At 44.2% G+C, this 24,861-nt stretch overlaps 1 protein-coding gene across 9 annotated transcripts in view; it reads left to right on the forward strand.

Annotated features, from left to right (window-relative positions):
• The window catches only part of MEAF6 (MYST/Esa1 associated factor 6), a 29,817-nt gene continuing 4,956 nt past the window's right edge, over window positions 1–24,861 (forward strand). Inside the window, exons 1-9 of one of the 9 annotated variants that reach the window (XR_007402335.1) lie at window positions 4–164; window positions 2,515–2,630; window positions 5,944–6,031; window positions 6,187–6,232; window positions 16,909–17,101; window positions 17,733–17,770; window positions 21,200–21,257; window positions 21,880–21,913; window positions 22,422–23,280. Coding sequence is in view for 5 of the 9 variants with exons in the window: in XM_025419878.3 (XP_025275663.2) it covers window positions 75–164; window positions 2,515–2,630; window positions 5,944–6,031; window positions 6,187–6,232; window positions 16,909–17,101; window positions 21,065–21,094; window positions 21,880–21,913; window positions 22,422–22,430 (606 nt within the window). In the remaining 4 variants the exon portion in view is untranslated. Of the gene's footprint in view, window positions 165–2,514; window positions 2,631–5,943; window positions 6,032–6,186; window positions 6,233–16,908; window positions 17,102–17,732; window positions 17,816–21,064; window positions 21,095–21,199; window positions 21,259–21,879; window positions 21,914–22,421; window positions 23,281–24,861 lie in introns of those variants that run through there. The other 8 variants (XR_003125217.3, XR_007402336.1, XM_025419878.3 and 5 more) reach the window with 8 other exon arrangements.

A 24,861-nucleotide genomic window follows, 5' to 3' on the forward strand; every position in this document is an offset into this window, starting at 1 on the left:
GCGCGGGCGCCCCCTGGCGGCGAGGGCGCGCAGGGCCCGCCCCCAGCCCGCCGCCGCCGCCGCCTCAGCCCAACATGGCGATGCACAACAAGGCGGCGCCGCCGCAGATCCCGGACACCCGGCGGGAGCTGGCGGAGCTGGTGAAGCGGAAGCAGGAGCTGGCGGTGAGGCGCCGGCGGCGGGGCGGCCCTCCGGGGCCCGGCGCCCGCCCCCGGCCCCAGGCCCCGGCCCGATCGCGCCGCGGCCGTTACTCCCCCGGCGCCGCGGCCGGGAGCGCGGAGCCCGGAGCCCGGAGCCCGGAGGCCTGGGGGCGGCTGCGCCTTCCGCGGCCCGAGCGGCCCGAGCGGCCCGGCTGGCGGCGGGGGCGGGGGCAGGGCGGGGGCGGCTGTGCGCTGGGCCTCCCGCGGACCCGGGGCTCGGGGGCGGTGCGCTGGGAGGGGGGCTCCGGGGGGCCTGCGATGCTGGGGGGCAGGTGAGGCCGAGGTCCGGGGCTCGGGGGGGCCTGCGATGCTGGGGGGCAGGTGAGGCCGAGGTCCCGGGGCTCGGGGGGGCCTGCGATGCTGGGGGGCAGGTGAGGCCGAGGTCCGGGGCTCGGGGGGGCCTGCGATGCTGGGGGGCAGGTGAGGCCGAGGTCCCGGGGCTCCGGGGGGCCTGCGATGCTGGGGGGCAGGTGAGGCCGAGGTCCCGGGGCTCGGGGGGGCCTGCGATGCTGGGGGGCAGGTGAGGCCGAGGTCCCGGGGCTCAGGGGGGCTTGCGATGCTGGGGGAGCAGGTGAGGCCGAGGTCCCGGGGCTCGGGGGGGCCTGCGATGCTGGGGGAGCAGGTGAGGCCGAGGTCCCGGGGCTCGGGGGGGCCTGCGATGCTGGGGGGCAGGTGAGGCCGAGGTCCGGGGCTCGGGGGGGCCTGCGATGCTGGGGGGCAGGTGAGGCCGAGGTCCGGGGCTCGGGGGGGCCTGCGATGCTGGGGGGCAGGTGAGGCCGAGGTCCCGGGGCTCGGGGGGGCCTGCGATGCTGGGGGGCAGGTGAGGCCGAGGTCCCGGGGCTCGGGGGGGCCTGCGATGTTGGAGGGCAGGTGAGGCCGAGGTCCCGGGGCTCGGGGGGGCTTGCGATGCTGGGGGAGCAGGTGAGGCCGAGGTCCGGGGCTCGGGGGGGCCTGCGATGCTGGGGGGCAGGTGAGGCCGAGGTCCGGGGCTCGGGGGGGCCTGCGATGCTGGGGGAGCAGGTGAGGCCGAGGTCCCGGGCTCGGGGGGGCCTGCGATGCTGGGGGGGCAGGTGAGGCCGAGGTCCGGGGCTCGGGGGGGCCTGCGATGCTGGGGGAGCAGGTGAGGCCGAGGTCCCGGGGCTCGGGGGGGGCCTGCGATGCTGGGGGACAGGTGAGGCCGAGGTCCCGGGGCTCGGGGGGGGGGGGGCCTGCGATGCTGGGGGGGCAGGTGAGGCCGAGGTCCCGGGGCTCGGGGGGGCCTGCGATGTTGGGGGGCAGGTGAGGCCGAGGTCCCGGGGCTCGGGGGGGCCTGCGATGCTGGGGGGCAGGTGAGGCCGAGGTCCCGGGCTGGGGGGGGGGTGTGCCTCCGATGCTCCGTGGGGGGGGGCAGGTAAGGCCGAGGTCTCGGGGCTGGGGGGGGGTGCCTCCGATGCTCCGGGGGGGGGCAGGTAAGGCCCTAGGTCCCGGGGCTCGGGGGGGGGGGGGTGTGCCTCCGATGCTCCGCGGGGGGGGGCGGCAGGTGAGGCCCGCGACCCGGCCGGCAACTCAGGCTGTGCCCTGGCTCCCCCAGGCTCCGGGCCCCCTCCCCGCGACGCGCGCACCGCCGAGGCGGGCTCACCTGCGGCTGCCCTTGCAGGTTTCCATGACAACTGACAGCCGAGGCTGCGGCTGGGGGGCTGCTCACCCCTTTCGCGCCAGCAGCGGCAGCGCCTTTGTGCGTGGGCGTGGAGGCTGCTCAAGTCCTGCTGACAGCTGGCCTGCCAGGAGCCCTCCGAAGCATATGCAAAATCTTGCACATTTTTTGGGGGGCGGGGAGGGACTCTTTTAAGATTTTTTTATTTTTTATTTTTTAAATTTGTTTATGAGAGAGGGAGAAGCAGGCTCCATGCAGGGAGCCCATCGCGGGACTCTATCCCGGGACCCCAGGATCGCACCCTCGGCCAATGGCAGGCGCCAAACTGCTGAGCCACCCAGGGATGGGGGGAAACTCTTGACAGCTGCCCTGCCATGAACCCTCTGAAGCATATGCAAAATTTTGCACATTTTGGGGGGGGGGGGGCAAGACACAGGCTCTCTTCATTCCCTTCTATTCCCAAAGGGCTCCAGCAAGACAGGTCTAAGGTTTGCACAGTGTTAACCTAAAAGTGCCTTCCTCTCCCCACAGCTGGTCTCCCTTCCCCTCCCTGGATGGTCTCTACTATAGGGGACCTCGAAGGTCTCGGGCTAATACTAAGGGTCTGGTCTGGTCGGAATTAACGTTTGCATTTAAAAGGTATTATCCATCCATGTCCTTGTTTTTTCCCCCGTCTCCCAGGAAACACTGGCGAACTTGGAGAGACAGATCTATGCTTTTGAAGGAAGCTACCTGGAAGACACTCAGATGTACGGCAATATCATCCGCGGCTGGGATCGGTACCTGACCAACCAAAAGTGAGTGTCACAGGCCTGTTGGTATTGTGCCCCCAGTCGTTATTTATTTTTCCGATTATCTACGTTCTTGGTAGCAGCTTTGGAGGGAGGCGGCAGTAAAGCGGTGGTGTGAAAAGCCATCTGGGGTCCAACGTGGACTCTGGCTCAGCCTCTGCCTCACTGAGTAATTGTGGACAAATCCTACATCTGGGAAACAGGGGAAGTTGGGCCGGTGGTACAGGGTGGTGTGAGGCATAAACCAAACACAGCGAATGACAGTACCTGACGTATCACTTTTTTAGTGTTTCCCTTTTTTTTTTTTTTAATCAGTCATGAGTTTCACCTTTACAGTATTTGCCACCCCTGTGTGCTGACCATATTACAATTTAGTGATAACTATTTAGAACTGTCTAAACGTTTTAAACATCTTCAGGTTTGACATTGAAATAGTACTGTGCACACTTGATGCCCGTGACCTGCTTTCATCAGTTGTTAACATGTTGCCACATTTGCTTTCTCTCTAATGTATATAAACATACACATATTTATACTTTTTTTTTAAAGATTTTATTTATTTATTCATGAGAGACACAGGCAGAGGGAGAAGCAGGCTCCTTGCAGGGAGCCTGACATGGGACTCGATCCCGAGACCCTGGGGTCATGCCGTGGGCCGAAGGCAGGTGCTCAACCACTGAGCCACCCAGGGATCCCCACATACCCATATCTATACTTAAAATTTTTAGAGGCACCTGTGTGGCTCAGTCAGTTAAGCATCTGGCTCTTGATTTCAGCTCAGGTCATGATCTCAGGGTCATGGGATCAAGCACCATGTCAGGCTCCATGCTGAGCATAGAACCTGCTTAAGATTCTCTTTCTTTCTCTCTCTCCACCCCTCCCCCTCCTCTCTCTCTGTCTTAAAAAAGAAAAAAAGTCAAAAATTTTTGATGTCATTACAGATACATGGGAAGTTGCAGCAATATTACAGAGGTCCCGTGTACCCTTCACCTAGTCTTTCCCGATGGTTGGGCTTTATGTAACTGTAGTAGAATATCAAATCCAGGAAACTGACATTGGTACAATGTGTATGTGTGTGTGTAATTGTCACTGCCGTGTAGACTCCTGCGTGCACCACCTGCGTGCACCACTGCAATCAAGATACAGAAGTATTTCATCACCACAAAGATCTCCCACCTGCTACCCCTTTATAGTTATATCATCCCTTTCCTCCATACTTTTTTTTGTTAACCATTTAAGCAGATAGCACGACACTTTGCTATCTAATTATGTCAGCATTTACCTCCTAAGAATATTTTCTTTTCTTTTTTTTTTTTTTAAGATTTTATTTATTTATTCATGAGAGATACATAGAGAGAGGCAGACACAGGCAGAGGGAGAAGCAGGCTCCATGCAGGGAGCCTGACATGGGACCCGATCCCGGGCCTCCAGGATCACGCCCTGGACCCAAGGCAGGCGCCAAACTGCTGAGCCACCCAGGCTGCCCTTTTTTTTTTTTCTTTTTTTGAAGAAGAATATTTTCTTACCTAACCACAATTAATGCATATAGAAAATTGCATTACATTAATAGTATCATCTACTATAGTCTTTATTCAAATTCCCCTAATTGTCCCCGACATGCTTTGCTACCTTGTTTTGATCCCTTCAGTGTTCATGTATCAATATTTGGCTATTATGTCTCTCTTGTCTCTTCATTTAAGAGAGTTAAGAGAGTCCCCCACCCTTTTTGGCAGTAAAGTTGTTCGTGACACTGTCTTGCAGAATGTTCCAATTCCAGATTTTTCCTTTTGTGATGAGAGATCCTTTAAGGATTTTTGGCGAAAATATTGCATAAATGATTTGTATGCCTGGTGTGTTGTTTACCTCAATTTTATTGGGAGGCACATAGTGTCAGATTGTCCCATTATTGGTACAAAGATGGAGCATATGATTTCTCCGTTGTAAAAATTTATTTGTTCTCTGTAATTTATAGGTAGTTTGGGGGCTGTACTTTTAGGCAGTGTGAATATACCGCTTTTCCAAATTTTTATTCAGTGGTTTTAGTATCCATTGTTGATTTTTACCCGACTCATTTGATGTACTGTGGATTCTGATTTTACTCGTCCTGGTACATGGATCACTGGTATTCAGAAAGAAGAATCTTCCCTTCATATCTTCTCGCCCTTTCGTTCTGTATCTCTGGCCTTCTCTCTTTAGTATCACTAGAGACCAATGGATTTTTTTTTTTTTTAAGATTTTTATTTATTTGACAGAGAGAGAGGGAGAGGGAGTGCGCACAACAGGGGCAGTGGCAGGCAGAGGGAGAGGGAGAAGCAGGCTTCCCACTGAGCAGAGAGCCCCCCAGGCCCCTGGGATCACAACCTGAGCTGAAAGCAGACATGTAACCGACTGAGCCACCCAGGTGCCCCAGGACCAGTGATTAAAAAAAAAAAAAAATCAGTGTGTGGGAATCTAGTACCGTTACTTTTTTATTGTGGAGGTTTATTTTTTGCTATAAACTTACTGAAATACATGCAGAGAAGCACATACGTCATAAACATACAGTTTGATGACTTTTCACGAAGCAAACACACCCATCATTATCCTTTCCAGTGCTTGATTTGTCCCAAATATGGCCAGAGGAAGCCTCCTTTGTCCTGCTGATGTGACCCTATTAGACTCTGTTAGTCTTCAGGCATTTTGCTGCTTTCTGTCCTAGCAGGGTCTCTTAGCCTCACCTTGCCCTTTTCTTATCCCAGAACTGAGACCAGCCATTTCCTTAAGGAACCCTGGCTTGTTCTTTAAATTTTTTTTAAGTTTTTTTTTCCCTATTCACGAGAGACACAGAGAGGCAGAGACAGGCAGAGGGAGAAGCAGGCTCCCTGCAGGGAGCCCGATGGGAACTCGATCCCAGGACCCTGGGATCACACCCTGAGCCAAAGGCAGATGCTCAACCCCTGAGCCACCCAGGCATCCCTCATTACATTTTTTACATTAAGCTTATCTGACAAAACCATTTCATATCACTAGTCTATGCTAGCCGTTTTTAATAATAAGTATCAAATACATATGAAAATGTTAATGACAGTGACCCAACTGAAGTAATGTCCCACAGTGGAGCACCCCCCTATGCGCTGGAAACCGTTGCTGTCTGGGTGGGCATTTAGCGTTAGGGTCCTGTCGGTCACTCCAGAAGGTGTGGAGGCATTTCTGTCTGAAAGCTCGTAACTTAAAAAAAAAAAAAAAGACAGTGAGAGAGTTCCTTACTGTGCCCTGGGCCATCCTCAACTCGAGCCATAGATTCAGCTTGGTGCTTATGAGTTTCTTGTGTGTGTTTTAGAAACTCCAATAGCAAAAACGACCGAAGGAACCGGAAGTTTAAGGAAGCTGAGCGACTCTTCAGTAAATCCTCAGTTACTTCGGCAGCTGTAAGTGAAGTGGGGGGAATCTTTCTGTGGCCCATTGGGGAGAAACCCCTCAGTTAAATTTCTGCTAGTTCCCTTTCTCCCTGCTGTCCGGGGGCTCTCCGGAGGTCTGTGATAATTTTTCTAGTAACAGGTTTCTTCTTTTTTTTTTCTTTTAGGCAGTAAGTGCATTGGCAGGAGTTCAGGATCAGCTCATTGAAAAGAGTAAGTTTTTTTTTTTTTTTTAACTTCTTTATTATTTCATTTTTAGGTTTGTCTTTACCTCCTATCCGACTATGTCTCTGAAGACTACATCTCTTATACTCTTGCCTCTTTTTTCTAGAAGTTAGGGAAACCTTTAAGTCTCCTTAATCCTGTCTTTTTGTTGTTGTGGAGGAAGAAACCGTGTCCCTCTAGCCTCTTCTATCATGCAGAGGTTGACTGTAGCTATTCAAAGACACAGAGATATGTCTTTGCTGCTGATAAGTGTTAGGGAGTTTTTTTTGTTTTTTTTTTTGTTTTTTTTTTTTTTTTTAATTTCAGACATATCTGATAACTCTCCATGTCCCCACTTTAATAATTCTTAGGAAAATCTGATCCTGTGAACAGAATGTACCTATGTGTTCTTAAATATAAAACATAGGGTAGATAGTATTTACTTTGTAAAGAAATTGTATCATTCTATGTAAGCCATCCAGTCTAATTCTGTTCTAAGGTCTGGTGATGGAATACAGATCTGTGCATTTATCTTTCTGAGACTCTGGGTAGCTGTATTGGACACTCTTCCTGTACAGTGGGTCACTTTGAAACATAACCTGCTTTTTGTATCATGGCTGTGTACTTCTTTCAGATGGTGTATCTTATGGGGTTCAGTTCTTGTGTTTGCATTGATCCAGTGATTGGAGGAAATAGGATATTGGTAGTTTGGGAATTAGAACTTCTCAGTGACTTTGATTATTATCTCTGTGTTCAGATTTCTAAGTAGAAAAATGTCTTCTAGTTCTTTCCACTCAGATATTCAAGCTCAAACATTTTCTCTAAAACCGAATTGTTCTGTTTCCTTCAAAACTTGTCTGCCCAGTTTTTCTGTTAGTATTTCTGGTTTCCCTCATTCAAGACTTTGTAGGCACCTTTGACTCCTTTCTGCCGGCCTAATCAATTATATAACATTTGATCCCTTTGATTTTTCTTTTGCTACGGTTTAAATAAGTTACATCTTATTTCTCTTCAATCGCTTGCCACTTCTAGGATGTAGAGCTAGTATTATCTGCTTTCTGAGGTCACAAGACTGGACCTCACTCCTGTGAGTTGAGGTGGAATGATGTCTGACTCCTCAGTTTCATGATAGCCTATAATCCTCCTGTTGGCTCAGTGGATAGTTCTGCATCTGTCCACAGAATGGCTGCACCTAGGTACTCGTGAAGAAACGACCCTTAAAGCCACTACTTGCAGAAGCTCAGCTGAGAGACAAGTACTTAGGAATTAAAGGTTTTCTGAAGCATGTGCAGGCCATCTATTCCCCTGAGATCTTCCCCTTGAATTGGGTCACATCCTGGGAATAGGTCACACTGGTGTTTCTTGGTCTTCCCTATAAAGTTTCTTTTGATTTATATTTTGGTCCTGCTAAATGTGCCACTCTTTTATAAGAGAATGTTGTGCATGTTAACTATCATTACTCATTACTATATCTTTTTCTTAAGATTTTATTTATTTATATATTCATGAGAGAGGCAGAGACACAGGCAGAGGGAGAAGCAGGCTCCCTGCAGGGAGCCCGATGTGGAACTGGATCCCAGGACCACGGGATCACAACCTGAGCCAAAGGCAGATACTCAACCACTGAGCCACCTAGGCGTCCCTCATTACTGTGTCTTTTAGGAATAGTTGTTTTCCCTGAGGGGTGCCCAGGTGGCTCAGTTGGTTAAGTCTCCAGCTCTTGGTTTCCCCTCAGGTCATGATCTCAGGGTTGTGAGGTCGAGTCTCCCATCAGGCTCCACACTCAGCTGGGAATCTGATTCTTTTTTTTTTTTTAGTCTTTTTTTGGGAATCTGATTCTTTCCCTGTCCTCTCCTTCTGCCCCCTCCTCCTGTACCTGCTTGCACGTGCACACTATGACTCTTTATCAAGTAAATAAATAAATCTTAAAAAAAAATAGTTGTTTTCCTTGAACAAGTTGATTTTTACTGAATATCTGTTAATGGACTGTTTCTTTGTATAGGTGCTCAAATGGTCAGTGTTTCTCATCTAGAAAGCAAATCTGAATTTATAGCCTATGTTTTGGGAATGAGTCTTAGTACTGCATCCAGCTTATTAAGTCTTCTATTCCTCTTTGTTTTACTTGTCTCATTTTAAATGTATTATATTGGACTTTATTATATGGATCTTGGTAAACTGCTTTGAATTCTTTTTAGAATAGAGAAGTACATAAATACTGGAGTTCATGAATTCAAATGATCAGAGCCCCTTTAAAGTAATTCTGTTGAGTTCTGTCTCAAGACCTGTCATCATTTCCTCCTGCTGGTTTTTTTTTTTTTTTTCAGAGAAGGGGGAGGGGCAGGGGGAGAGAGAATCTCAAGCCGACTCCCTGGGAGTGCAGAGCCCAACATGGGGCTTGATCTCAGGACCCTGAGATCATGACCTGAACTGAAATCAAGAGTCAGATGCTTAACCCACTGAGCCATCTGGGCACCCCTGTTACTCCTTTTTTTTTCTTTTTCTTTTAAAGATTGTATTTATTTATTCATGAGAGACACACAGAGAGAGAGGCACAGACACAGGCAGAGGGAGAAGCAGGCTCCATGCAGGGAGTCCAATGTGGGACAGCCACCCAGGCTTCCCTGTTACTCCTATTTTTTAAGTTTATATTCATCTTGATTTTCTGCAGTCAACTACAATGTGTCTAAGTATGAATTTCTTTTAAATTATCTGGCTTGGGTTTCATTGGACTCTTTGGCTTAATATTTTTTCATCAGTTCTGTTACCTCTTCAGATACTGCATTTTCTCTGGGCTGTCTTCTGTCTTTGTCTCTGGGCCACCTGCCAGCTCACCAATTCTTTCAGTTGAGTCTGACTTGCTGTTAAACCTTCCTTGATTTTCAAATTTTTTGTTACTACATTTTTAATTTCCAGAAATTCCACTTATTTATTTCTAAAATCTACTATGTAATTTTTCAGTAGCTTTCTCTGCAATTTTTAAACTTCCTTTTGCTTTTTTTTTTTTTAATTTTTTTTAATTTATGATAGTCACACAGAGAGAGAGAGAGAGAGAGAGAGAGAGAGAGAGGCAGAGACATAGGCAGAGGGAGAAGCAGGCTCCATGCACCGGGAGCCCGATGTGGGATTCGATCCCCCGTCTCCAGGATCGCGCCCTGGGCCAAAGGCAGGCGCCAAACCACTGCGCCACCCAGGGATCCCTCCTTTTGCTTCTTTAAGCAGAGTAAACCCAGTTGTTGTATATTCTGTTTTAAATTTCAATCTCTGAAGTCTGTTGTCTGTTGCTTCTGCCGGTTATTACTCATAAAGTTTCATTTTAATTTTCCTGTGTGCCTTGTTATTTTTGACTGTGTACTGCTCATCGTAACTTCAAATATTTTTGGAATAATTTGAGAGTGAGGGTAAAGGTGCCATCTTCCAAAGACTTCATGTTTTCTTCTGCTGGGTGCTTATATCTCTTTAAACCAAGGTGAGGGTCCTTGAAAGACCCAGGTGTTTCAAACCAAGGTTTAATTCCATGAGAGAAATGGTCTACTTCACCTGTTGCTGTTTTTCCTTTGTACAGAATCTCTCCAGTGTTTCAGAATTTCTGCATAACAAATTTGTGGAATGACTCTTGTGTTCTTCATTTTTGATGGTGATGAACTGCACATTCTTTTCTCTTAGAATTTTGAGTTGCACATTTTTAGATCTCAAGGATCTTGGAGTTTGGCATTTTTGGCATTTTATTTTCAAACCATTCTGGAAAATTTTCTTTAAAAATGCATAACTTTCTGCTTCCTTTGGCTTATTTACCCAAACTAGAATGATAGAGAGGATTAGCAGGGTCCCCAAAGGGGATTTTTATGCAAATCAGTGAAGCATTGTATGTTTTTGTAAAAAGAATAAAAGAAAAACAAACAGGCAGATTTTATCCAGTTTTCTTTAAAGGATCAGCATAGTTTCTGCTGTTTGTTTTATCAGACTCCTCTGAAGCTTTCATTAAACTAGATCTTTCCTCAGCATTTACATCATTCCAGTGGATAAGGAAATGGCTGTGTGAAGCACTGTTGGATATCTTTCTTTCCTCCTTTAAAGTTTTTGTGCTGATCAAAGTGCCTTGGCACTATTCAATAGGTATTTTGGGTTTTTTTTCTTTAAATAAGGAGAGTGCCTTGTTTGTAGGTGTATTACACTTCCTCAAAATCTGACATTCTTTACTCTAAAAACAGGGTGCTTACTTATATGTCAACGAGGAATGAACTTAGGTGTATTTTCCTCGTAACAGTGTCATAGGGGACTGACTTGCTGCTGCATTTAGGGGTGTCGTAACGCACCCCTTTTGCTCTCATCCTTCTGCTTCCATGAGCCAAGACAATTATTTTTACTTTGTGGTCGCACTTTATATTTTAACAGTGTTTAATCTCCCTGGCTGCAGTCCCTGTTATAAACCACTTCTAGCCCCATAATCCTAAAACATGGGTTTAGACAGAGAATTCAGGAAACATTCATTGTTGAATGTCACGTCTCTGTTTAGAAATACTTGACGACTTTGCCTTATGTCCTGTTAGCAACTATTTTACAGCAAACTGTCTCCTGTTTAGAATTTGACTTGGCATGTTTGTATATCTCAAGGATATCGAGACTTGAACACTGTGTTCTAGACACATTACACAGACACTTGTATTTATCTCATCTATTCCTTAGAGCAACTTCTTGAGGATAGGTACAGATTATTAGGTTCCTTGAAAGTAAGAGAACGTTGCTGTACCTCCAGTGTCGAGCCCACTGTTTTGTCCATAAGAGATATTCAGGGTAGGGAAAGATTTCCTATTTTACAGATGGCGAAACAGGGTCTGAAAATTGAAGCAACAAGTCCGGTCTTTTAATCATCATCTCACATTGTCTCCCCAAGTCAGATCCTTTAAGGCTCCTTCAGGCCCCTCTTATTTCTCAAGCCTTTTGCTTAAGAGATGTCGTTTGATTCATTTGTCCCAAATGTACCTTGTGTTTTCTCATCTCTGCGCTTTTGCTTGTGCTATTTCTTGTCCTTATTATGGCTTCTCATTTATCCAGTCCAGTTCAGATTCCACCCCTCAGGGAAGCTTTTCTTGCATAATCCACTCTTTCTTCTCTGGCTCCTGTGAAACTTAATATCCATATCAGTCCTTTGGGACATCTGTTACTGCCTGGGATGTTACTTTCTCAGAGAGGTAACACAGGTGGATTCTCCATTCATAGGGCTTTGATTTGATTTGTGCTGTTTTGTATGTGTTTGCACGTGGGTGCTTATAGAACATGACCGCCTCATCCATTTACTCAGTACTCCCATAGCAGCTGGTCCAAAATGAGGAAACAGTTGATTTGGTTCATTAATGTCATTTAATAGAATTGTAGTGCAGGCAAAATTTGCTGTATCTAACTTGCCTTTCTTACTTGTCTCCCACCTTTTTAGCTAATCCTCAGTTCCTGTCCAGTGCCTACTCAGTCCTGTGCCCCTCTCTCGTCTTTTCTATAATCCAGAGCTTTTGTGACCTCATGCTCCATCAGCCTGTTCCCTCCCTAACCAGTGCCTCCACCATTTGCAGTTTTAGAGATGACATTTTTTACCTGCATAAAGATAGGACTGGCTATGGGAGAAGAAGGCTTTCTGGATTGTCCCTTCTCCACCACTTTAGACTCCTCTTTCTATATTTTGTTTGAGGCTTTTTTTTTTTTTTAATTAGAAAAGTAATATATTCTGATTGTACTAAGTAAAACTATTTAGAGGTGAATATGAAATAGGTTAATTACCTTGTAACCAACATCAACAGCTTGGCATTATCCTAACATACACACACACAGATACACAGAGGTGGGGATTTTTTTAACTTGGAATTTTAATTATGCACATAAAAGGGATTTTTTTTTTTTAAGGAAAAAAATTGGATCCAACAATACATATTACCTGCTTTTTCACTGATCACATAGGTTCCTGCAGGTTGAGTGCATAGACTAGCATATAGAATAGTGATGTGTTGTGTGGGCTTTGGAGCCAAACTATCTTTGAGTGAATCCTGACTTTACCTTATTGGCTGTGTGATCTTGGGCAAGTTTCTTAAACTCCAGCCTCTGTTCCTTCTGTCAAATAGTCATCACAGTTGTAGAGGTTTCTGTGAGGGTTATGGCTATGATACATTTAAAGTGTAGAGAACAGTGCCTGGCTTCTAGGAAGGACTCTCTGTTAGCTATTGTTATAACCTCATGTTCTTTTCAAAAGCTAAAAATACCCAGCCGTCTGGTTGTGCCTCCTCTTGGTGAGTATTCACACTGTGTCCATTTTCCCCACTGTAAACAATGTTGCAGGAAAGTTCCTTGTATACTTGGTTGTTTGTAATGGGCTTTTTATTTCTATATGACTGTCCCAGAAGTGGCATTAGTGTGTCAAAGAGTGATTTTCATAAATACAGCACAGTTTCTTTGATTTAATGGAAATATATATTTGACCTTTGTCCCTGGTCTGGCACACAGCTCCTAAAACTGTTGGAGTCTTCTGAGTGGTAAGAATGACTAGCATATACTAGCATACAAAAGAAATTTTTGTACGCTAATGGAGATGACTCATGGCTGGTGGCCCCTAGAGAGCTTCAGGATGGGGGCTTAGAACTTTCAGGCTTACCCCAAACCTCAGAGAGGGGAGAGGGGCCAGAGACTGAATTAATCACCGGTAGACAACGACTTAATATGAATCATGACCGTACAATGAAACTTCTTTAAAAACCCCTGAACTATGGATGGGCTCAGTCAGTTAAGCATCTGACTTTGGCTCAGTTGGTTAAGCTCATAGGTTAAGCCTCCAACTTTGACTCGGATCATGATCTCAGGGTCCTGGGATCAAGCCCCGCATCAGCCTCCCTGCTGAGTGGGGAGTCTCCTTCCCCCTCCCACCTCCCCCCAATTGTGCACACTCGCTCTCTCAAATAAATAAATAAAATTAAAAAAAAAACAAACAACAACCCCTTAAACTGTGGAGCTTTTGAGCTTTTGTTGGTGAACGAGGTAAGGTGCTAGGAGGGTGGTGTGCCCAGAGAAGGCACGATAGCTCCCTACCCCTCCCCATACCTTGCCCTAGGCATTTGGCTATGTTTGAGTTGTGTCCTTTATAATAGATTGTTAACAGTAGGTAAATTGTATTCCTGAGTTCTTAGGGCTATTGTAACAAACCTGGGACTTGAGACTAGTATGTATGTATGTATTTATATTATTTATATTTTATCCATGTACTCATGAGAGACACAGAGAGAGGCAGAGACACACAGGCAGAGGGAGAAGCAGGCTCCCTGCAGGGAGCCTGATGTGGGACTCGATCCCGGGACCCTGGGATCACTCCCTGGGCCGAAGGCAGACACTCAACCACTGAGCCCCCCAGGCGTCCCGAAACTAGTGTTTAAAGTTGGGGTCCCACTTGTGGATTGAGCCCTTAACCTTTGGGTCTACCCTAATTCTGTTAGTAAGTGTCAGAATGGAATCAAATTGTTGGTGTCTGGTGAATCAGGGATTGGTTTTTGGTTTTGGAAAACATCCTAGACTTTCCAAAAAGAGTATCACCATTTATACTAAAAGCCTAGCTTGGGAAGGCCTGTTATAGATATTATCGGGATAATCTACAGGGGGAAAGAAAATGCTTTTTAATTCTTTATTAAAGTGAATTTTTAAAATCTGTGCAAATAAAAAAAAAAAAAAACATGTGTATCCATCACACTGTCCCAATCTCAGACCATCGTCAGTGCCTTGTCCACGTCTAATCTACACTCTCTTCTACCCCCTGTGTTACATTGAAAATCCTAGACATCATATTTTCTTGAATGCGCGTTTCAGTATGTATCTCCAAATGATAGGCTTTTAAAAATTGTGGTAAGAACACTAAAAACGGGATCCCTGGGTGGCGCAGCGGTTTAGCGCCTGCCTTTGGCCCAGGGCACGATCCTGGAGACCCGGGATCGAATCCCACGTCGGGCTCCCTGCATGGAGCCTGCTTCTCCCTCTGCCTGTGTCTCTGCCTCTCTCTCTCTCTCAGTCTGTGACTATGATGAATAAATAAAATTTAAAAAAAAAAAAGATTATTTATAAAAAAAGAAAAAAAAAAAGAACACTAAAAACAAGTTCCATGGTTTTGCTTTTTTTTAAAAGTAGGCTCCACCCCCAGCATGAGCTCGAACTCATGACCTGAGATTAGGAGTTTTGTGCTCTACCGACTGAACCAGCCAGGTGCCCTGACTGCCACAGGTTTTTAAGTGCCTGATATGATGCTGTTAACCACTGGTGCAGTGTTGTACAGCACATCTCTAGAGCCTGTTCATGTTGCGTTACTGAAACTTTCTACTCTCCATTTCTCCCTCCCCCCGGCAGCCACCATGCCTCTGTGAGTTTGACTATTATAGATACTTCACCTAAATAGAATCAGACAGTATTTGTTCTTCTGTGACTAGTTTACTTCATTTAGCATGATCTCCTCCCAGTTCATCTGTGTTGTAGCATATGACAATTTCTTTCTTTCTTTTTTTTTTTAAGGCTTAATTATATATTCCACTATATTTATATACTGTGTATTCTTTATCCATTCATGCATTGGTGGACATTTATGTTTTTTCCACACCTTGGGTAATGTGGATAATGCTTCGGTGGACATAGGAATGCAGGTATCTCTTCAAAATTGTGATTTCAGTTCTTTTGGATAATTACCCACAAGTAGGATTGCTGGGTTGTATGGCACTTCTATAAACGATAGGCTCTTACCACAATAATAACAAAGCATGTATTACTATTACATTTCTTTTTAATGCTGAATAGTACTCCACTGTATGGATATACTACATTTTATTTATGCATTTATCAGTTAGTGCTCGTTTGGCTACCACGTATAGTGCTGCTGTGAATATTCAGGACGAGTTTTGTGTGAACCTGTTTTCATTCTTCTTGGGTTTATACCTAGGAGTAGAATTGCTGGATCATTTGGTAACTGTATCCTTAGCCTTTTTAGCAACTGCCAAACAGTTTCTAAGGTGGCTGCACCCTTTTTTGTTCCCATCAGCAATGTATGAGGTTTCCGTATTTATGTATTCTTTTCTTGTTAGGCTTCCTTTTATGGTCATATCTAAAACTATTTGCCTAATCAATGGGTTCTAAGAGTTTTACGTTTTTGACTCTTCTGTTTAGGCCTGAAATTTTTGAGTTAATTTTTGTGTATAGTGTGATAGGGGTCCAGCTTTGTTCTTTTCTTTGAGGGTGTCCACTTGTCCCAGCATTATTTATCAAAAAGATGATTCATTGGATTGTCTTGTATCCTTGAAAGCCATTTGACCCTTAATGTATGTAAGGATTTGGGCAGCCCCGGTGGCGCAGCGGTTTAGCACCACCTGCAGCCCAGGGCATGATCCTGGAGACCCGGGATTGAGTCCCACGTCGGGCTCCCCCTCTGCCTGTGTCTCTGCCTCTCTGTCTCTCTCTGTGTTGCACATGAATAAATAAATAAAATCTTAAAAAAAAAATGTATGTAAGGATTTGTATCTGGACTTTGAGTTCTATTGATCTGTATGTCTCTTCTTATGCCAGTACTGCACAGTCTTGGTTACTGTAGTTTTGGGTAGTAAGTTTTGAAGTTGGTGAATTTTTATATGAAATTGGTTTTCCTGGGGATCCCTGAGTGGCTCAGTGGTTTAGTGTCTGCCTTTGGCCCCGGGGCGTGATCCTGGAGTCCTGGGATCGAGTCCCGCATTGGGCTCCCTGCACGGAGCCTGCTTCTCCCTCTGCTTGTGTCTCTGCCTTTCTCTCTCTCTCTCTCTCTCTCTCTCTCTCTCATGAATAAATAAATAAAATATTAAAAAAAAAAGAAATTGGTTTTCCTGAACCTTAAAGAAGCAGGATTCATAAGCATACTTTTTCTAGCTTCACAGCTGTAGAGCTCCCTCTTCTGTTGCTTTCAAGATATGTTCAAAAGTAGGGTTCCATAATTTCTGAGATTTGGTTCCGTTTCTCTCTTCTGCTTTTTGGGGACCATTTCTTTCTTTTTTTTGGGGGGGGGAACCATTTCTTTACCTCTTTTACCCACGTGCTACTGCATTTGACATCCCTTCCCAGCGCTTTATAATACAGTGAAGATACAAACAGAAGAAAACCGCTCCCTGGTCCTGTTGTCCACCTAACCCCTTCTGACAATTTTTAGAAACAGTAATACAAAAAGGAAAACCCATGTATATTTGGACTCCTCCAATAGTTGAGTAAAGTGAAAGTATTTTTCCATCCTTATCTATTATAGTTTCAAGAAATTCCTTTCAGGAAAAAATAGATATTCATTTACCATGGAACCCAGGCTTCTTGTGTAATTATTAATCCTATTAGTGTATTGGCTGTTTAAATGACCTTTGCGCAGCCAGGAAGAGGTCCTCATGCTCCTGTAGCCCCATCCCCCAGCTGTCCTTAGGGAGATTGCCTCTGGTTACACTGTTTCAGATTACCTGTGTTTCCGGAACTCTGGTAACTTTGATGCTTTGACTGTATATATATCTTCTGTCAGCAAGTATTTTCCTTACAGTTAGAATGTATGGTCCTGGAGGATGGGAAGTAGTGTCTTTTTTTATATATTAGTGCTCAATAACCTCTCTCCTGGCTGACGGACAGACTGCCTGAGGAGTGCTGCTGATGCTTCTGGGACTTGTGTTTATTCCCTCCAGGGGAGCCGGGCAGTGGGACGGAAAGTGATACTTCTCCAGACTTCCACAATCAGGAGAATGAGCCCAGCCAGGAGGACCCTGAGGATCTGGACGGATCTGTGCAGGGCGTGAAGCCTCAGAAGGCTGCTTCTTCTACTTCCTCAGGGAGTCATCACAGCAGCCATAAAAAACGAAAGAATAAAAACCGGCACAGGTCAGTGGCCGGAGACCCGCCCCCCCCACCCCCCACCCCCGCCCCGCTCCCCTGCCCAGAGCTTCCATGACCACTGCTCAGTGAAGGGACTTCTCTAGAGGAAAAATTTGTCAGTATTGGCACCATCTTTCTGTTGCTGATGGGGAGAAATTGCTGTGGTCCAAATGAAGGAGGCACAGTTTTCTCCAGTAGAATTTCTACTTAATTTAATGGTGGGCATTAGAGTAACAGCGAAGGAAGACAGCCTTCTCACCGTATCCAGTGTAGAAGAATTTCATTCCCTAAAAACATTATTTCATATGGTGAATTTGAAGCAGAAAAGGGAAAGTCTGTATAATAGTACTTGGAAAATGGCACTAGGACGTGTTGGGAAGCTGCAAAGTGGGAGAGAGTCTTTTGCTGCATATCCTGATCCCCGCCTATACTTAACTTCCTCGTGGGTGGACCGAGCTGATCTGATATGCCTTTTTTTTTCTTTCTCTTTTTTGATTGCTTATGATTTCTTTGTTTTATGTATCTCTGTAATATGCTGATTGCAGATATCAGAGAGGAATAATGTAAAGTCTGTAAGATATGAGAGTGCCTTTCTAGGTAATATTTGTCCACCATGTGTGTTTTTGTTTTTTTACAGTGCGTAATGAGATAGGAATGACATCAGTGGACAGAGAGGTCAGGTGTCACCCAGAGAGGATTTTAGCATTCACTCTGCCTGGGGTTTGTATGATGATGCCAGGGCCTATTAACTCAGATAATTGGAAATTACACAGCTGCACTCAAAGTGGGTAATGCATAGTTTCTAGGGTGAGCAATCTTGCTCTGATCTCAAACTTCCTTCTGGCAGGCATGAAAACCAGGTATCCCTAGGCTGGCTTTTGTCCTGTTCCTCTTGGGAGCTCGTACTGAGATGAAAGGGCACAAGCAAGAAAGGGGCGGGATTCCGTGTCCCCCAGTGCACTTCTGGGTTAGGTTGCCTTACAGACCTGTGGGATAACCAAGGCATTCATGTTGTTAGCTTCGTGGTTATGGCACGTGGGGATAATATACAATGAACTTGAACTAGTTGAAGCCTCCTATAAGCATCAGCAGATTCTCTAATTCTTTAAAGATTTTTTCTTGTCAATGGCGGTGGTGGTTTTTAGACTGTAGAAATAGTATTTCCTCCAAAGAGTGACTCAAGATCACTGCTTAACGCTTTCCTGCAAACTAAAAGTCACTATGCCAGTCTTGTAACGGCAGTAAGAAATAGCAAAAATTGCACATCTTATTTTGTGTGTAAGGTTATAGGCTGTTTAATCACTGTGGTAGGACTAATGTTAGCTTATCACAAACAATAGCAGGGAACCAAAGTCTTAAAATATTTTTTTCTAAGTGCAGATAATTAAATATCGGGCTCTGTGTCGCTTTTATGAAATTTATTTCAGTGTCATTTTAAAGCAATAATTCTTTTCCTATTTCACAGTGTTTAGAGCAGGGGGACAATTCCTTGAAAGTTTCTGGGACATTTTTTCCATTAGTGATACAATAGAGAGCTACCATTTATTGTAGGTGACGCTTCCCTTTTTTTAATGCCATCATCAGTTGACTGATAAAAGGGAATTAGGCAGGAACTGAACTTCCTCCTGTACGTTTCTAGTAGAGTTCCATAAGAACAGCACTTCTTCCTACCCTTTTTTCTCCTGGCTCCCAGAGCTAACTCCTCCCAGAAAAACAGAAGGATTTCTAAAGATCATGGATGTTCTTTATTGCTTTCACAGATGGTGTTTTCTGTTTGGAAGGCTGGCTCCTTTTGTCATCCTCCTGGTTTACTATCTGGCTGGCCTTCTCCCTTGGCCATAGGCACATACGTGCCCTCAGGGAGCAGAGTGGAGCTGATTTACCTTCTTCCTGTGTAAAAGGCTCTGTGCACCAGAGTGGCGTCTCAGTGGCCAGTTAAGGTTCTACATTCCCACCATCTTCAGTCAGGATCTGTCCAATCCCCTTGCCCCCTCACTCCTATCCTTGTGGTTCTATCAGATTGAGTGAGGGTGGGGCACTTTGTTCATACACATTTGTACATTTGCATCTGGTACAGTACTTGTTTCTGCTCCCAACACGCCACACCCCATATACTCAGATAAAGTCAATAGTGAATTATTTCAACAAATGTTGAAATAGTAGGCTCTGACTACCTACTGCATGCCAGGCACTGTTTAGGGGTGAGTAAAGCAAAGTGGGAATAGATACGCTACTGTAGCAAAAAGGAATAACTTGGATTTGTCCTCCTTAGGAATAGGAACACTTGTCAAATAATTTTTTAGCATTCATAACTGATCACAGTGTCCTAAATTCTTATATTTTACATGATATCTGAATCTTAAGTCCCAGGGCCTTTTTTTTTTTTTTTTTGTCCCAGGGCCTTTAAAGAAAAAAGTTGAAGTAATAACTTATAGCTACTCTTAACAGTAGCTATATACAGGTTTTCCCTAATATACAAAACTCTAGAATTCTTCTAGGTAGTTTGTGATGTTTTCATTAAGTAGGTACAGTCTGATTTGCAAAAGAAACTAAGTTAGGCTGGTGCGCCTGGATGGCTGTCAGTTAAGCAGCTGCCTTTGGCTCAGGTCATGATCTCAAGGTCCTGGGATCGAGCCCCATGTCGGGCCCCCTCGGTGGTGAGGAGTCTGCTTCTCCTCCCTCTGCTCTTCCCCCTGCTTGTGCACTCCCGCTCATGCTCTCTCTTTCTCTCAGATGAATAGATAAAATCTTTTTTAAAAATAAAATGTTTTTAAAAAATTGTTATGCTGAAAGTTAATTTTTAAAATTTAAGTCTTATTTAAGTAATCTCTACTCAACACGGGGCTCAAAGTCAAGACCCCAAGATCGAGAGTCACATAGATGCTCTTCCAGCTGAGCCAGCCAGGCGCCCCTGAGATTTAAATTGATAGTTCCTGGTTTGTACACTGTGTACTCTTCCCCAAGTGACTTAAGTGAGGCAGTTACATAAGAGATTGAAGTTACACTTTGCTTTAGCTTCACTCTTACAAACATGGGCCAGGAGGAAAAGCGAGTATTTTGCATATTGTTTTAGCACCTGCCTACAGTGTGAAAGGTGTTGGAGCCAGCCAAAGAGTGGTATCATGCTCAGGGTTGATGTTTGCTTTGGAGGTCTGCCCAGACCATGGTCTGTCAGCAGCGATGTCCGAAACAGCCTCCTCCCCTGCACTGTTCCCTTCCAGATCCCTGGGTTCAGGTGCTCGTGGATATCAGCTCTCCTTTGTTTTATTTAGTAGGGATGCTGTACATTGGGGTGTTCTTAATACTAGCCCTGACATAAACAGTTACCTGCCTTCACCAGTTCAGGGGCAAAGTGATGTGGCTCTGCAGTTCTCTGGAACAAGACTGTCACCAAAGTTTATTCATTTGACCCTTGGCCAAATGAATAATGAATACTCTAGAAAAAAGAGTACCATGTTCCCTGGGCATTCCTAGAACTTATAACTTTAAGTTGAGTTAAAAGCTGCAAAATGTTTTCTTTGAGAAAAATTTATAATGTTTTGATCTTTTATGTTGGTCAAAGTATATTGTGCTGAATTGTTAGTACTGTCTTCAAAGCACCTTTCATTATATGACTAAACCCCTCTTTCTCTGTTTCTTCTAATGTCCTATTTATATTTTTCACTACAAGTACATATCTTAAAAGTTCTAACTCTGAATCTGGCACCTAATAGACGGCCTGCAGGTCCCTCGTTTTCTAATGAAATAACTTTTCCTTTCATAGTCTGTTCTTCTGATACAAAATCCAGTGAGGGAAGGGACTCTCCCAACCACAGAATCTTTGGTGCTTTGATGTTTGAAACTTTATGGCTTAAGATTCTTAAAGCTGATTTTGTTTCTACGAATCTTGCTAGGGTGGCTAATCGACTAATTTATTCAATTAGTATATTAATTTCTATTGCTTTCTTCCTTTCAAATGCTGCCCCTCAGCCCGTCTGGCATGTTTGATTATGACTTTGAGTAAGTTTGATTTGAATTAGTATTTGTGCTGTGTTGTTTAGTGTGTAGAGACCAATATGCCTTTTTGAGACCTTTCTAACCCATAGTTTATCTGTTTAATTGTAGGTATGTATATTAGGTTAGGCTGGGAAGTTTTTTTTAAAAACAGAAAAACGTGATGGAGGTAACATTTTATTTAATAACTTAAGCAAAATTAAGTAAACTTCACTTTTATGCGTTTTAATTTCTTTAAAAATAGATAACCTTTACTTTAATTCACATTTAAATTGATTTTCTGGCTTTGCTTCATAAGGAGATTAATAGTTTAAGATCTTGATATTTTGCTTTGGAAAGATTTGAAAATTGAAATTTGTTTAATTTCTTTTGTGTTTCATGTCCAGAAATGCAAACTCCTAGTCTCTTTCATGTTCTTAATCATTATGTGTCTCAGTGATTATCAGTGATACAGTTAAAAAGCTAACACATTAACATAGAGCATGCCCTCTTAATCCAATCTCTTTAACACATAGTTTTGAATAGCTTTAAAATTATATGGCTTTTATAACTGCTGTATATTTCTTTTTGTCATCTAAGTTTGCCTTGTGGCGAGAGTATCTGCTTATGTTTTTAAATACTTGCTTAATAATATCTGGGTAAACAACTAAATATGACATAGTCTAATGAAGAATGTGGGTTTTACTTAACCAAATAGTCTTTGTTATAGCTTGTGCCCTATGCAGTAGCTGATTCCTGGCCCCTCTTTCCGTACATTAAAATGCAAATATCTTTTATCTTTTCTATCACAGGATTGATCTGAAGTTAAACAAAAAACCACGAGCTGTAAGTATCAGCCAGACCATTTCAGAGAGGCTGGTGATTTTGTAGATGATTAGAAAAATGTGTTTGTCTTCAGAGCTGAGTGTTCCTAATCTCAGGTTACGCCTTTCCTCTTAAAGGCTGGGGTGTCCGTTTGGATACACTTCAACTTTCAGGTGTTACTTACTTTTTGGTATATTTTGGATAGAGAAAGGGGTCACACAGTTTTACTGAAGAAAAAGTCCCTTTGCTTAAAGAATGAATTGTTAATACCGGTTGCTTTAATTTTTATTTTTGTTTTGTTTTTGATTGGTGAGCTCAGGGGGCCTAACAAGGGCAGAATTGAGGTTTTGGTCCCTCTGTGCTCTTGGAAGACGGGACATTTTCAGATGTGAAATATTGTCTGTTGCATTTGAAGTAGAATTTTTGGCTACAGAACAATCCCCAGCAGGGTTGTAAATGAGTTTTTTTCTTAGGTTCCAACTAATGTTCTGCCGAGAGTAAGTTGGGACTTGTGTTTTTCTCTCTTTAGGACTATTAGAAGACTCATTAGTGCAGAAGCTTCCAGGCTGTAGAGCCCTGCTTCCCTCCTCCAACCTCACAAAGATAAATATCCCTCACCTGAGTGCGCGGCCATCCACCTCTGCTTTCCCAGACCCAGTGCCTGTGACTCTGAATAGTTTGTTCTGAAACGTGGTGACAAGTCATTTCTGTAAGACCACACTGGATCATTTACTGTGTGTCCTGTTTAGTAACAGAACTGCAAGAAGACCAAGACATGGTTATAATTCCAGCAAGTTGCTAACTCTGCATTTCTCCCTTCTTGGAATGAATGTGTATCCCCTACCCCCCCATCCCCAACCCCCGCCCCCAAAACTGGCTGGCACCAGCTTCATCTGTGATACCCATTGAGAAATGTTCTCTGGTTTTGTTTATGCTGAAGGTAGAGCATAGGTCACGTTTCAGAGGGAGGCTGTAAATATCTGGCATTTTCTTATTTTGTTTGTGTTTTATTATTTTTCTATTGTTTTTACCATCTTCTTTTCTTTGGGGACTTTTTGTAATGCCGTTGTACAGCTCATACCTTCCTGCCAACATATCTGATAATCTGCTTCATGCAGTTGCCAACATTCTTAACTGAAAATAATCTGGTTTATCATAGAGAAAATGGGGAACTTGGCTCTGTGTTTTTGCAGGGGGAAGGTAGAGAGGGTTTATTTAATAATTACCTATCTTAAATCTTTCTGCGTTGGAAGCAGTTTCGTGTTCAAGGAACAGGAAAAGCTGAAAAAAAACCCTAAGTTTAAATCAATCCTTTTAAAATAGATATTTTTATTCTTTTATATAAATAAAATTTCACAGGTGTTGACTTCTCATGCTTTACTTTTAAACCTGAGATTGTTTTTTCACTTATTTTATTTATTCGTATCATGCCTTATGGAAATTTCTCCCTTTTTCCATTTTTCTCTCTTTGCTGGTATCTGCCTGACTAAACATTGCTCTAAAAATCACTAAGGCATATGGAAGGGCTCAACTTTGCACCCAAAGCTGGTAATGCCTGGACTTCTTGAGCAGAGTGAGAGATAGGATCCGCGAGAGCCAGCAATGCCCAGCAAGACCCCCCCCCTTCCTCCCAGAGCCAGCCGGGCTGGGGAACTTGCAGATTTGTTGAACTCCTGCCTCTTGAGTGGGGCTCTATCTCGGCCGCTCATGACTCACCTGGGAAGCTTACAGACCTACTGATGCCTAGGTCCCCACCCCCAGAGACTCTGACTGGGGTACAGTCTAGTTCCTGGGATTTCCTGCCACAGAGGCCCTGGGGTTCTGATAAGAAGCCAGGTTGAGAACCACTGCATGAGGAGTGTCTGATTGAAATCCTATGTTGCGAATCAGTCTAGGGGATGAGATTTGGGGCCCTGCCTTTCTTTCGATGCTGTCCAGTCCTAGTCCTCGACTTAGGCCCATATCTTTGTTAGAACAAGTATGTTCCATTGTGATAATATTGGTAGAGCTGAATACGGATGGCGTCTGTTAGCAAAACGCGTCTACCTTGTCAGATGTGCAAAAGCTTTCACTCTTGTTCTCAAATAAACTTTTTTTTTTTTGACTCCGTGGCTAATTAGATGTCTTTGGTAGCAGAACTCCAATGTCAAAGTTTTTAAGAAAATAGCTGCTTATATTTAGATTGTTCCTTAAAAGAAAAAAAAAAAACAGCTATAAAGTTGAAAACTGAGGACTAGAAGATTTCTGTACCCTCCTTTGTCAGTTTTTATCTCTTTTCCCGGGAGAGAGAAGCGGGGCTTCCTGCAGTCTCCGTGACCCAGAGGAAAGCACACAGCAAACCTGAGAATATTTCTCTCATAGTTGGATATTTGCTTGAGATACGGTGGGATTGCTCTTAAAAAACTGTATTATGTGAAGACATGCCTGTGTATATGACTACACACGTGTGCGTATGATCCTGGTTAGAGGCAGGCTGCTTGCTCTATACTCATTTCCTCTGTAAAGTTTTCAATCATTGATGAGGGGACCTCCCGGTTTCCTTGTAAGCTGGCCACAGACTGAAGATACTTAAGAGAGACTGCTTATGTTCTCTAAATTGGGAAGGTTTAAGGAAAAAAAACAAAAACAAAACAGATGCTTACCGTGCTTGTGATATTTGTGACTGGTTATTGGTAACTATGTTATTCTGACAAACTGAGACCTGACCCGTGACCCTGCCAGAAGGGTTGCCAGGACCCCTTCCTTCTAGGCAGGCCTTCACCAGATTATTTGAGTCAGGAATAGTGTTTTACTTTAGGCCTTTAGCCTTCTCATCTCCACACTGGGAAGAGGTTGTCCTTTGCTCCTCTTGGTAGTGATAAGACATTTTTTAAAAAATCCAAGCACTTGGTAATTGTATTTTATGTCTCCTCCTGGGAGGATGGTGTCTGGACAAAGCTCCCAAGGGAGTCTCAATATACTTGCTCTTC

This window comes from Canis lupus, chromosome 15, assembly GCF_003254725.2.
Source record: "Canis lupus dingo isolate Sandy chromosome 15, ASM325472v2, whole genome shotgun sequence".
NCBI lineage: Eukaryota > Metazoa > Chordata > Mammalia > Carnivora > Canidae > Canis > Canis lupus.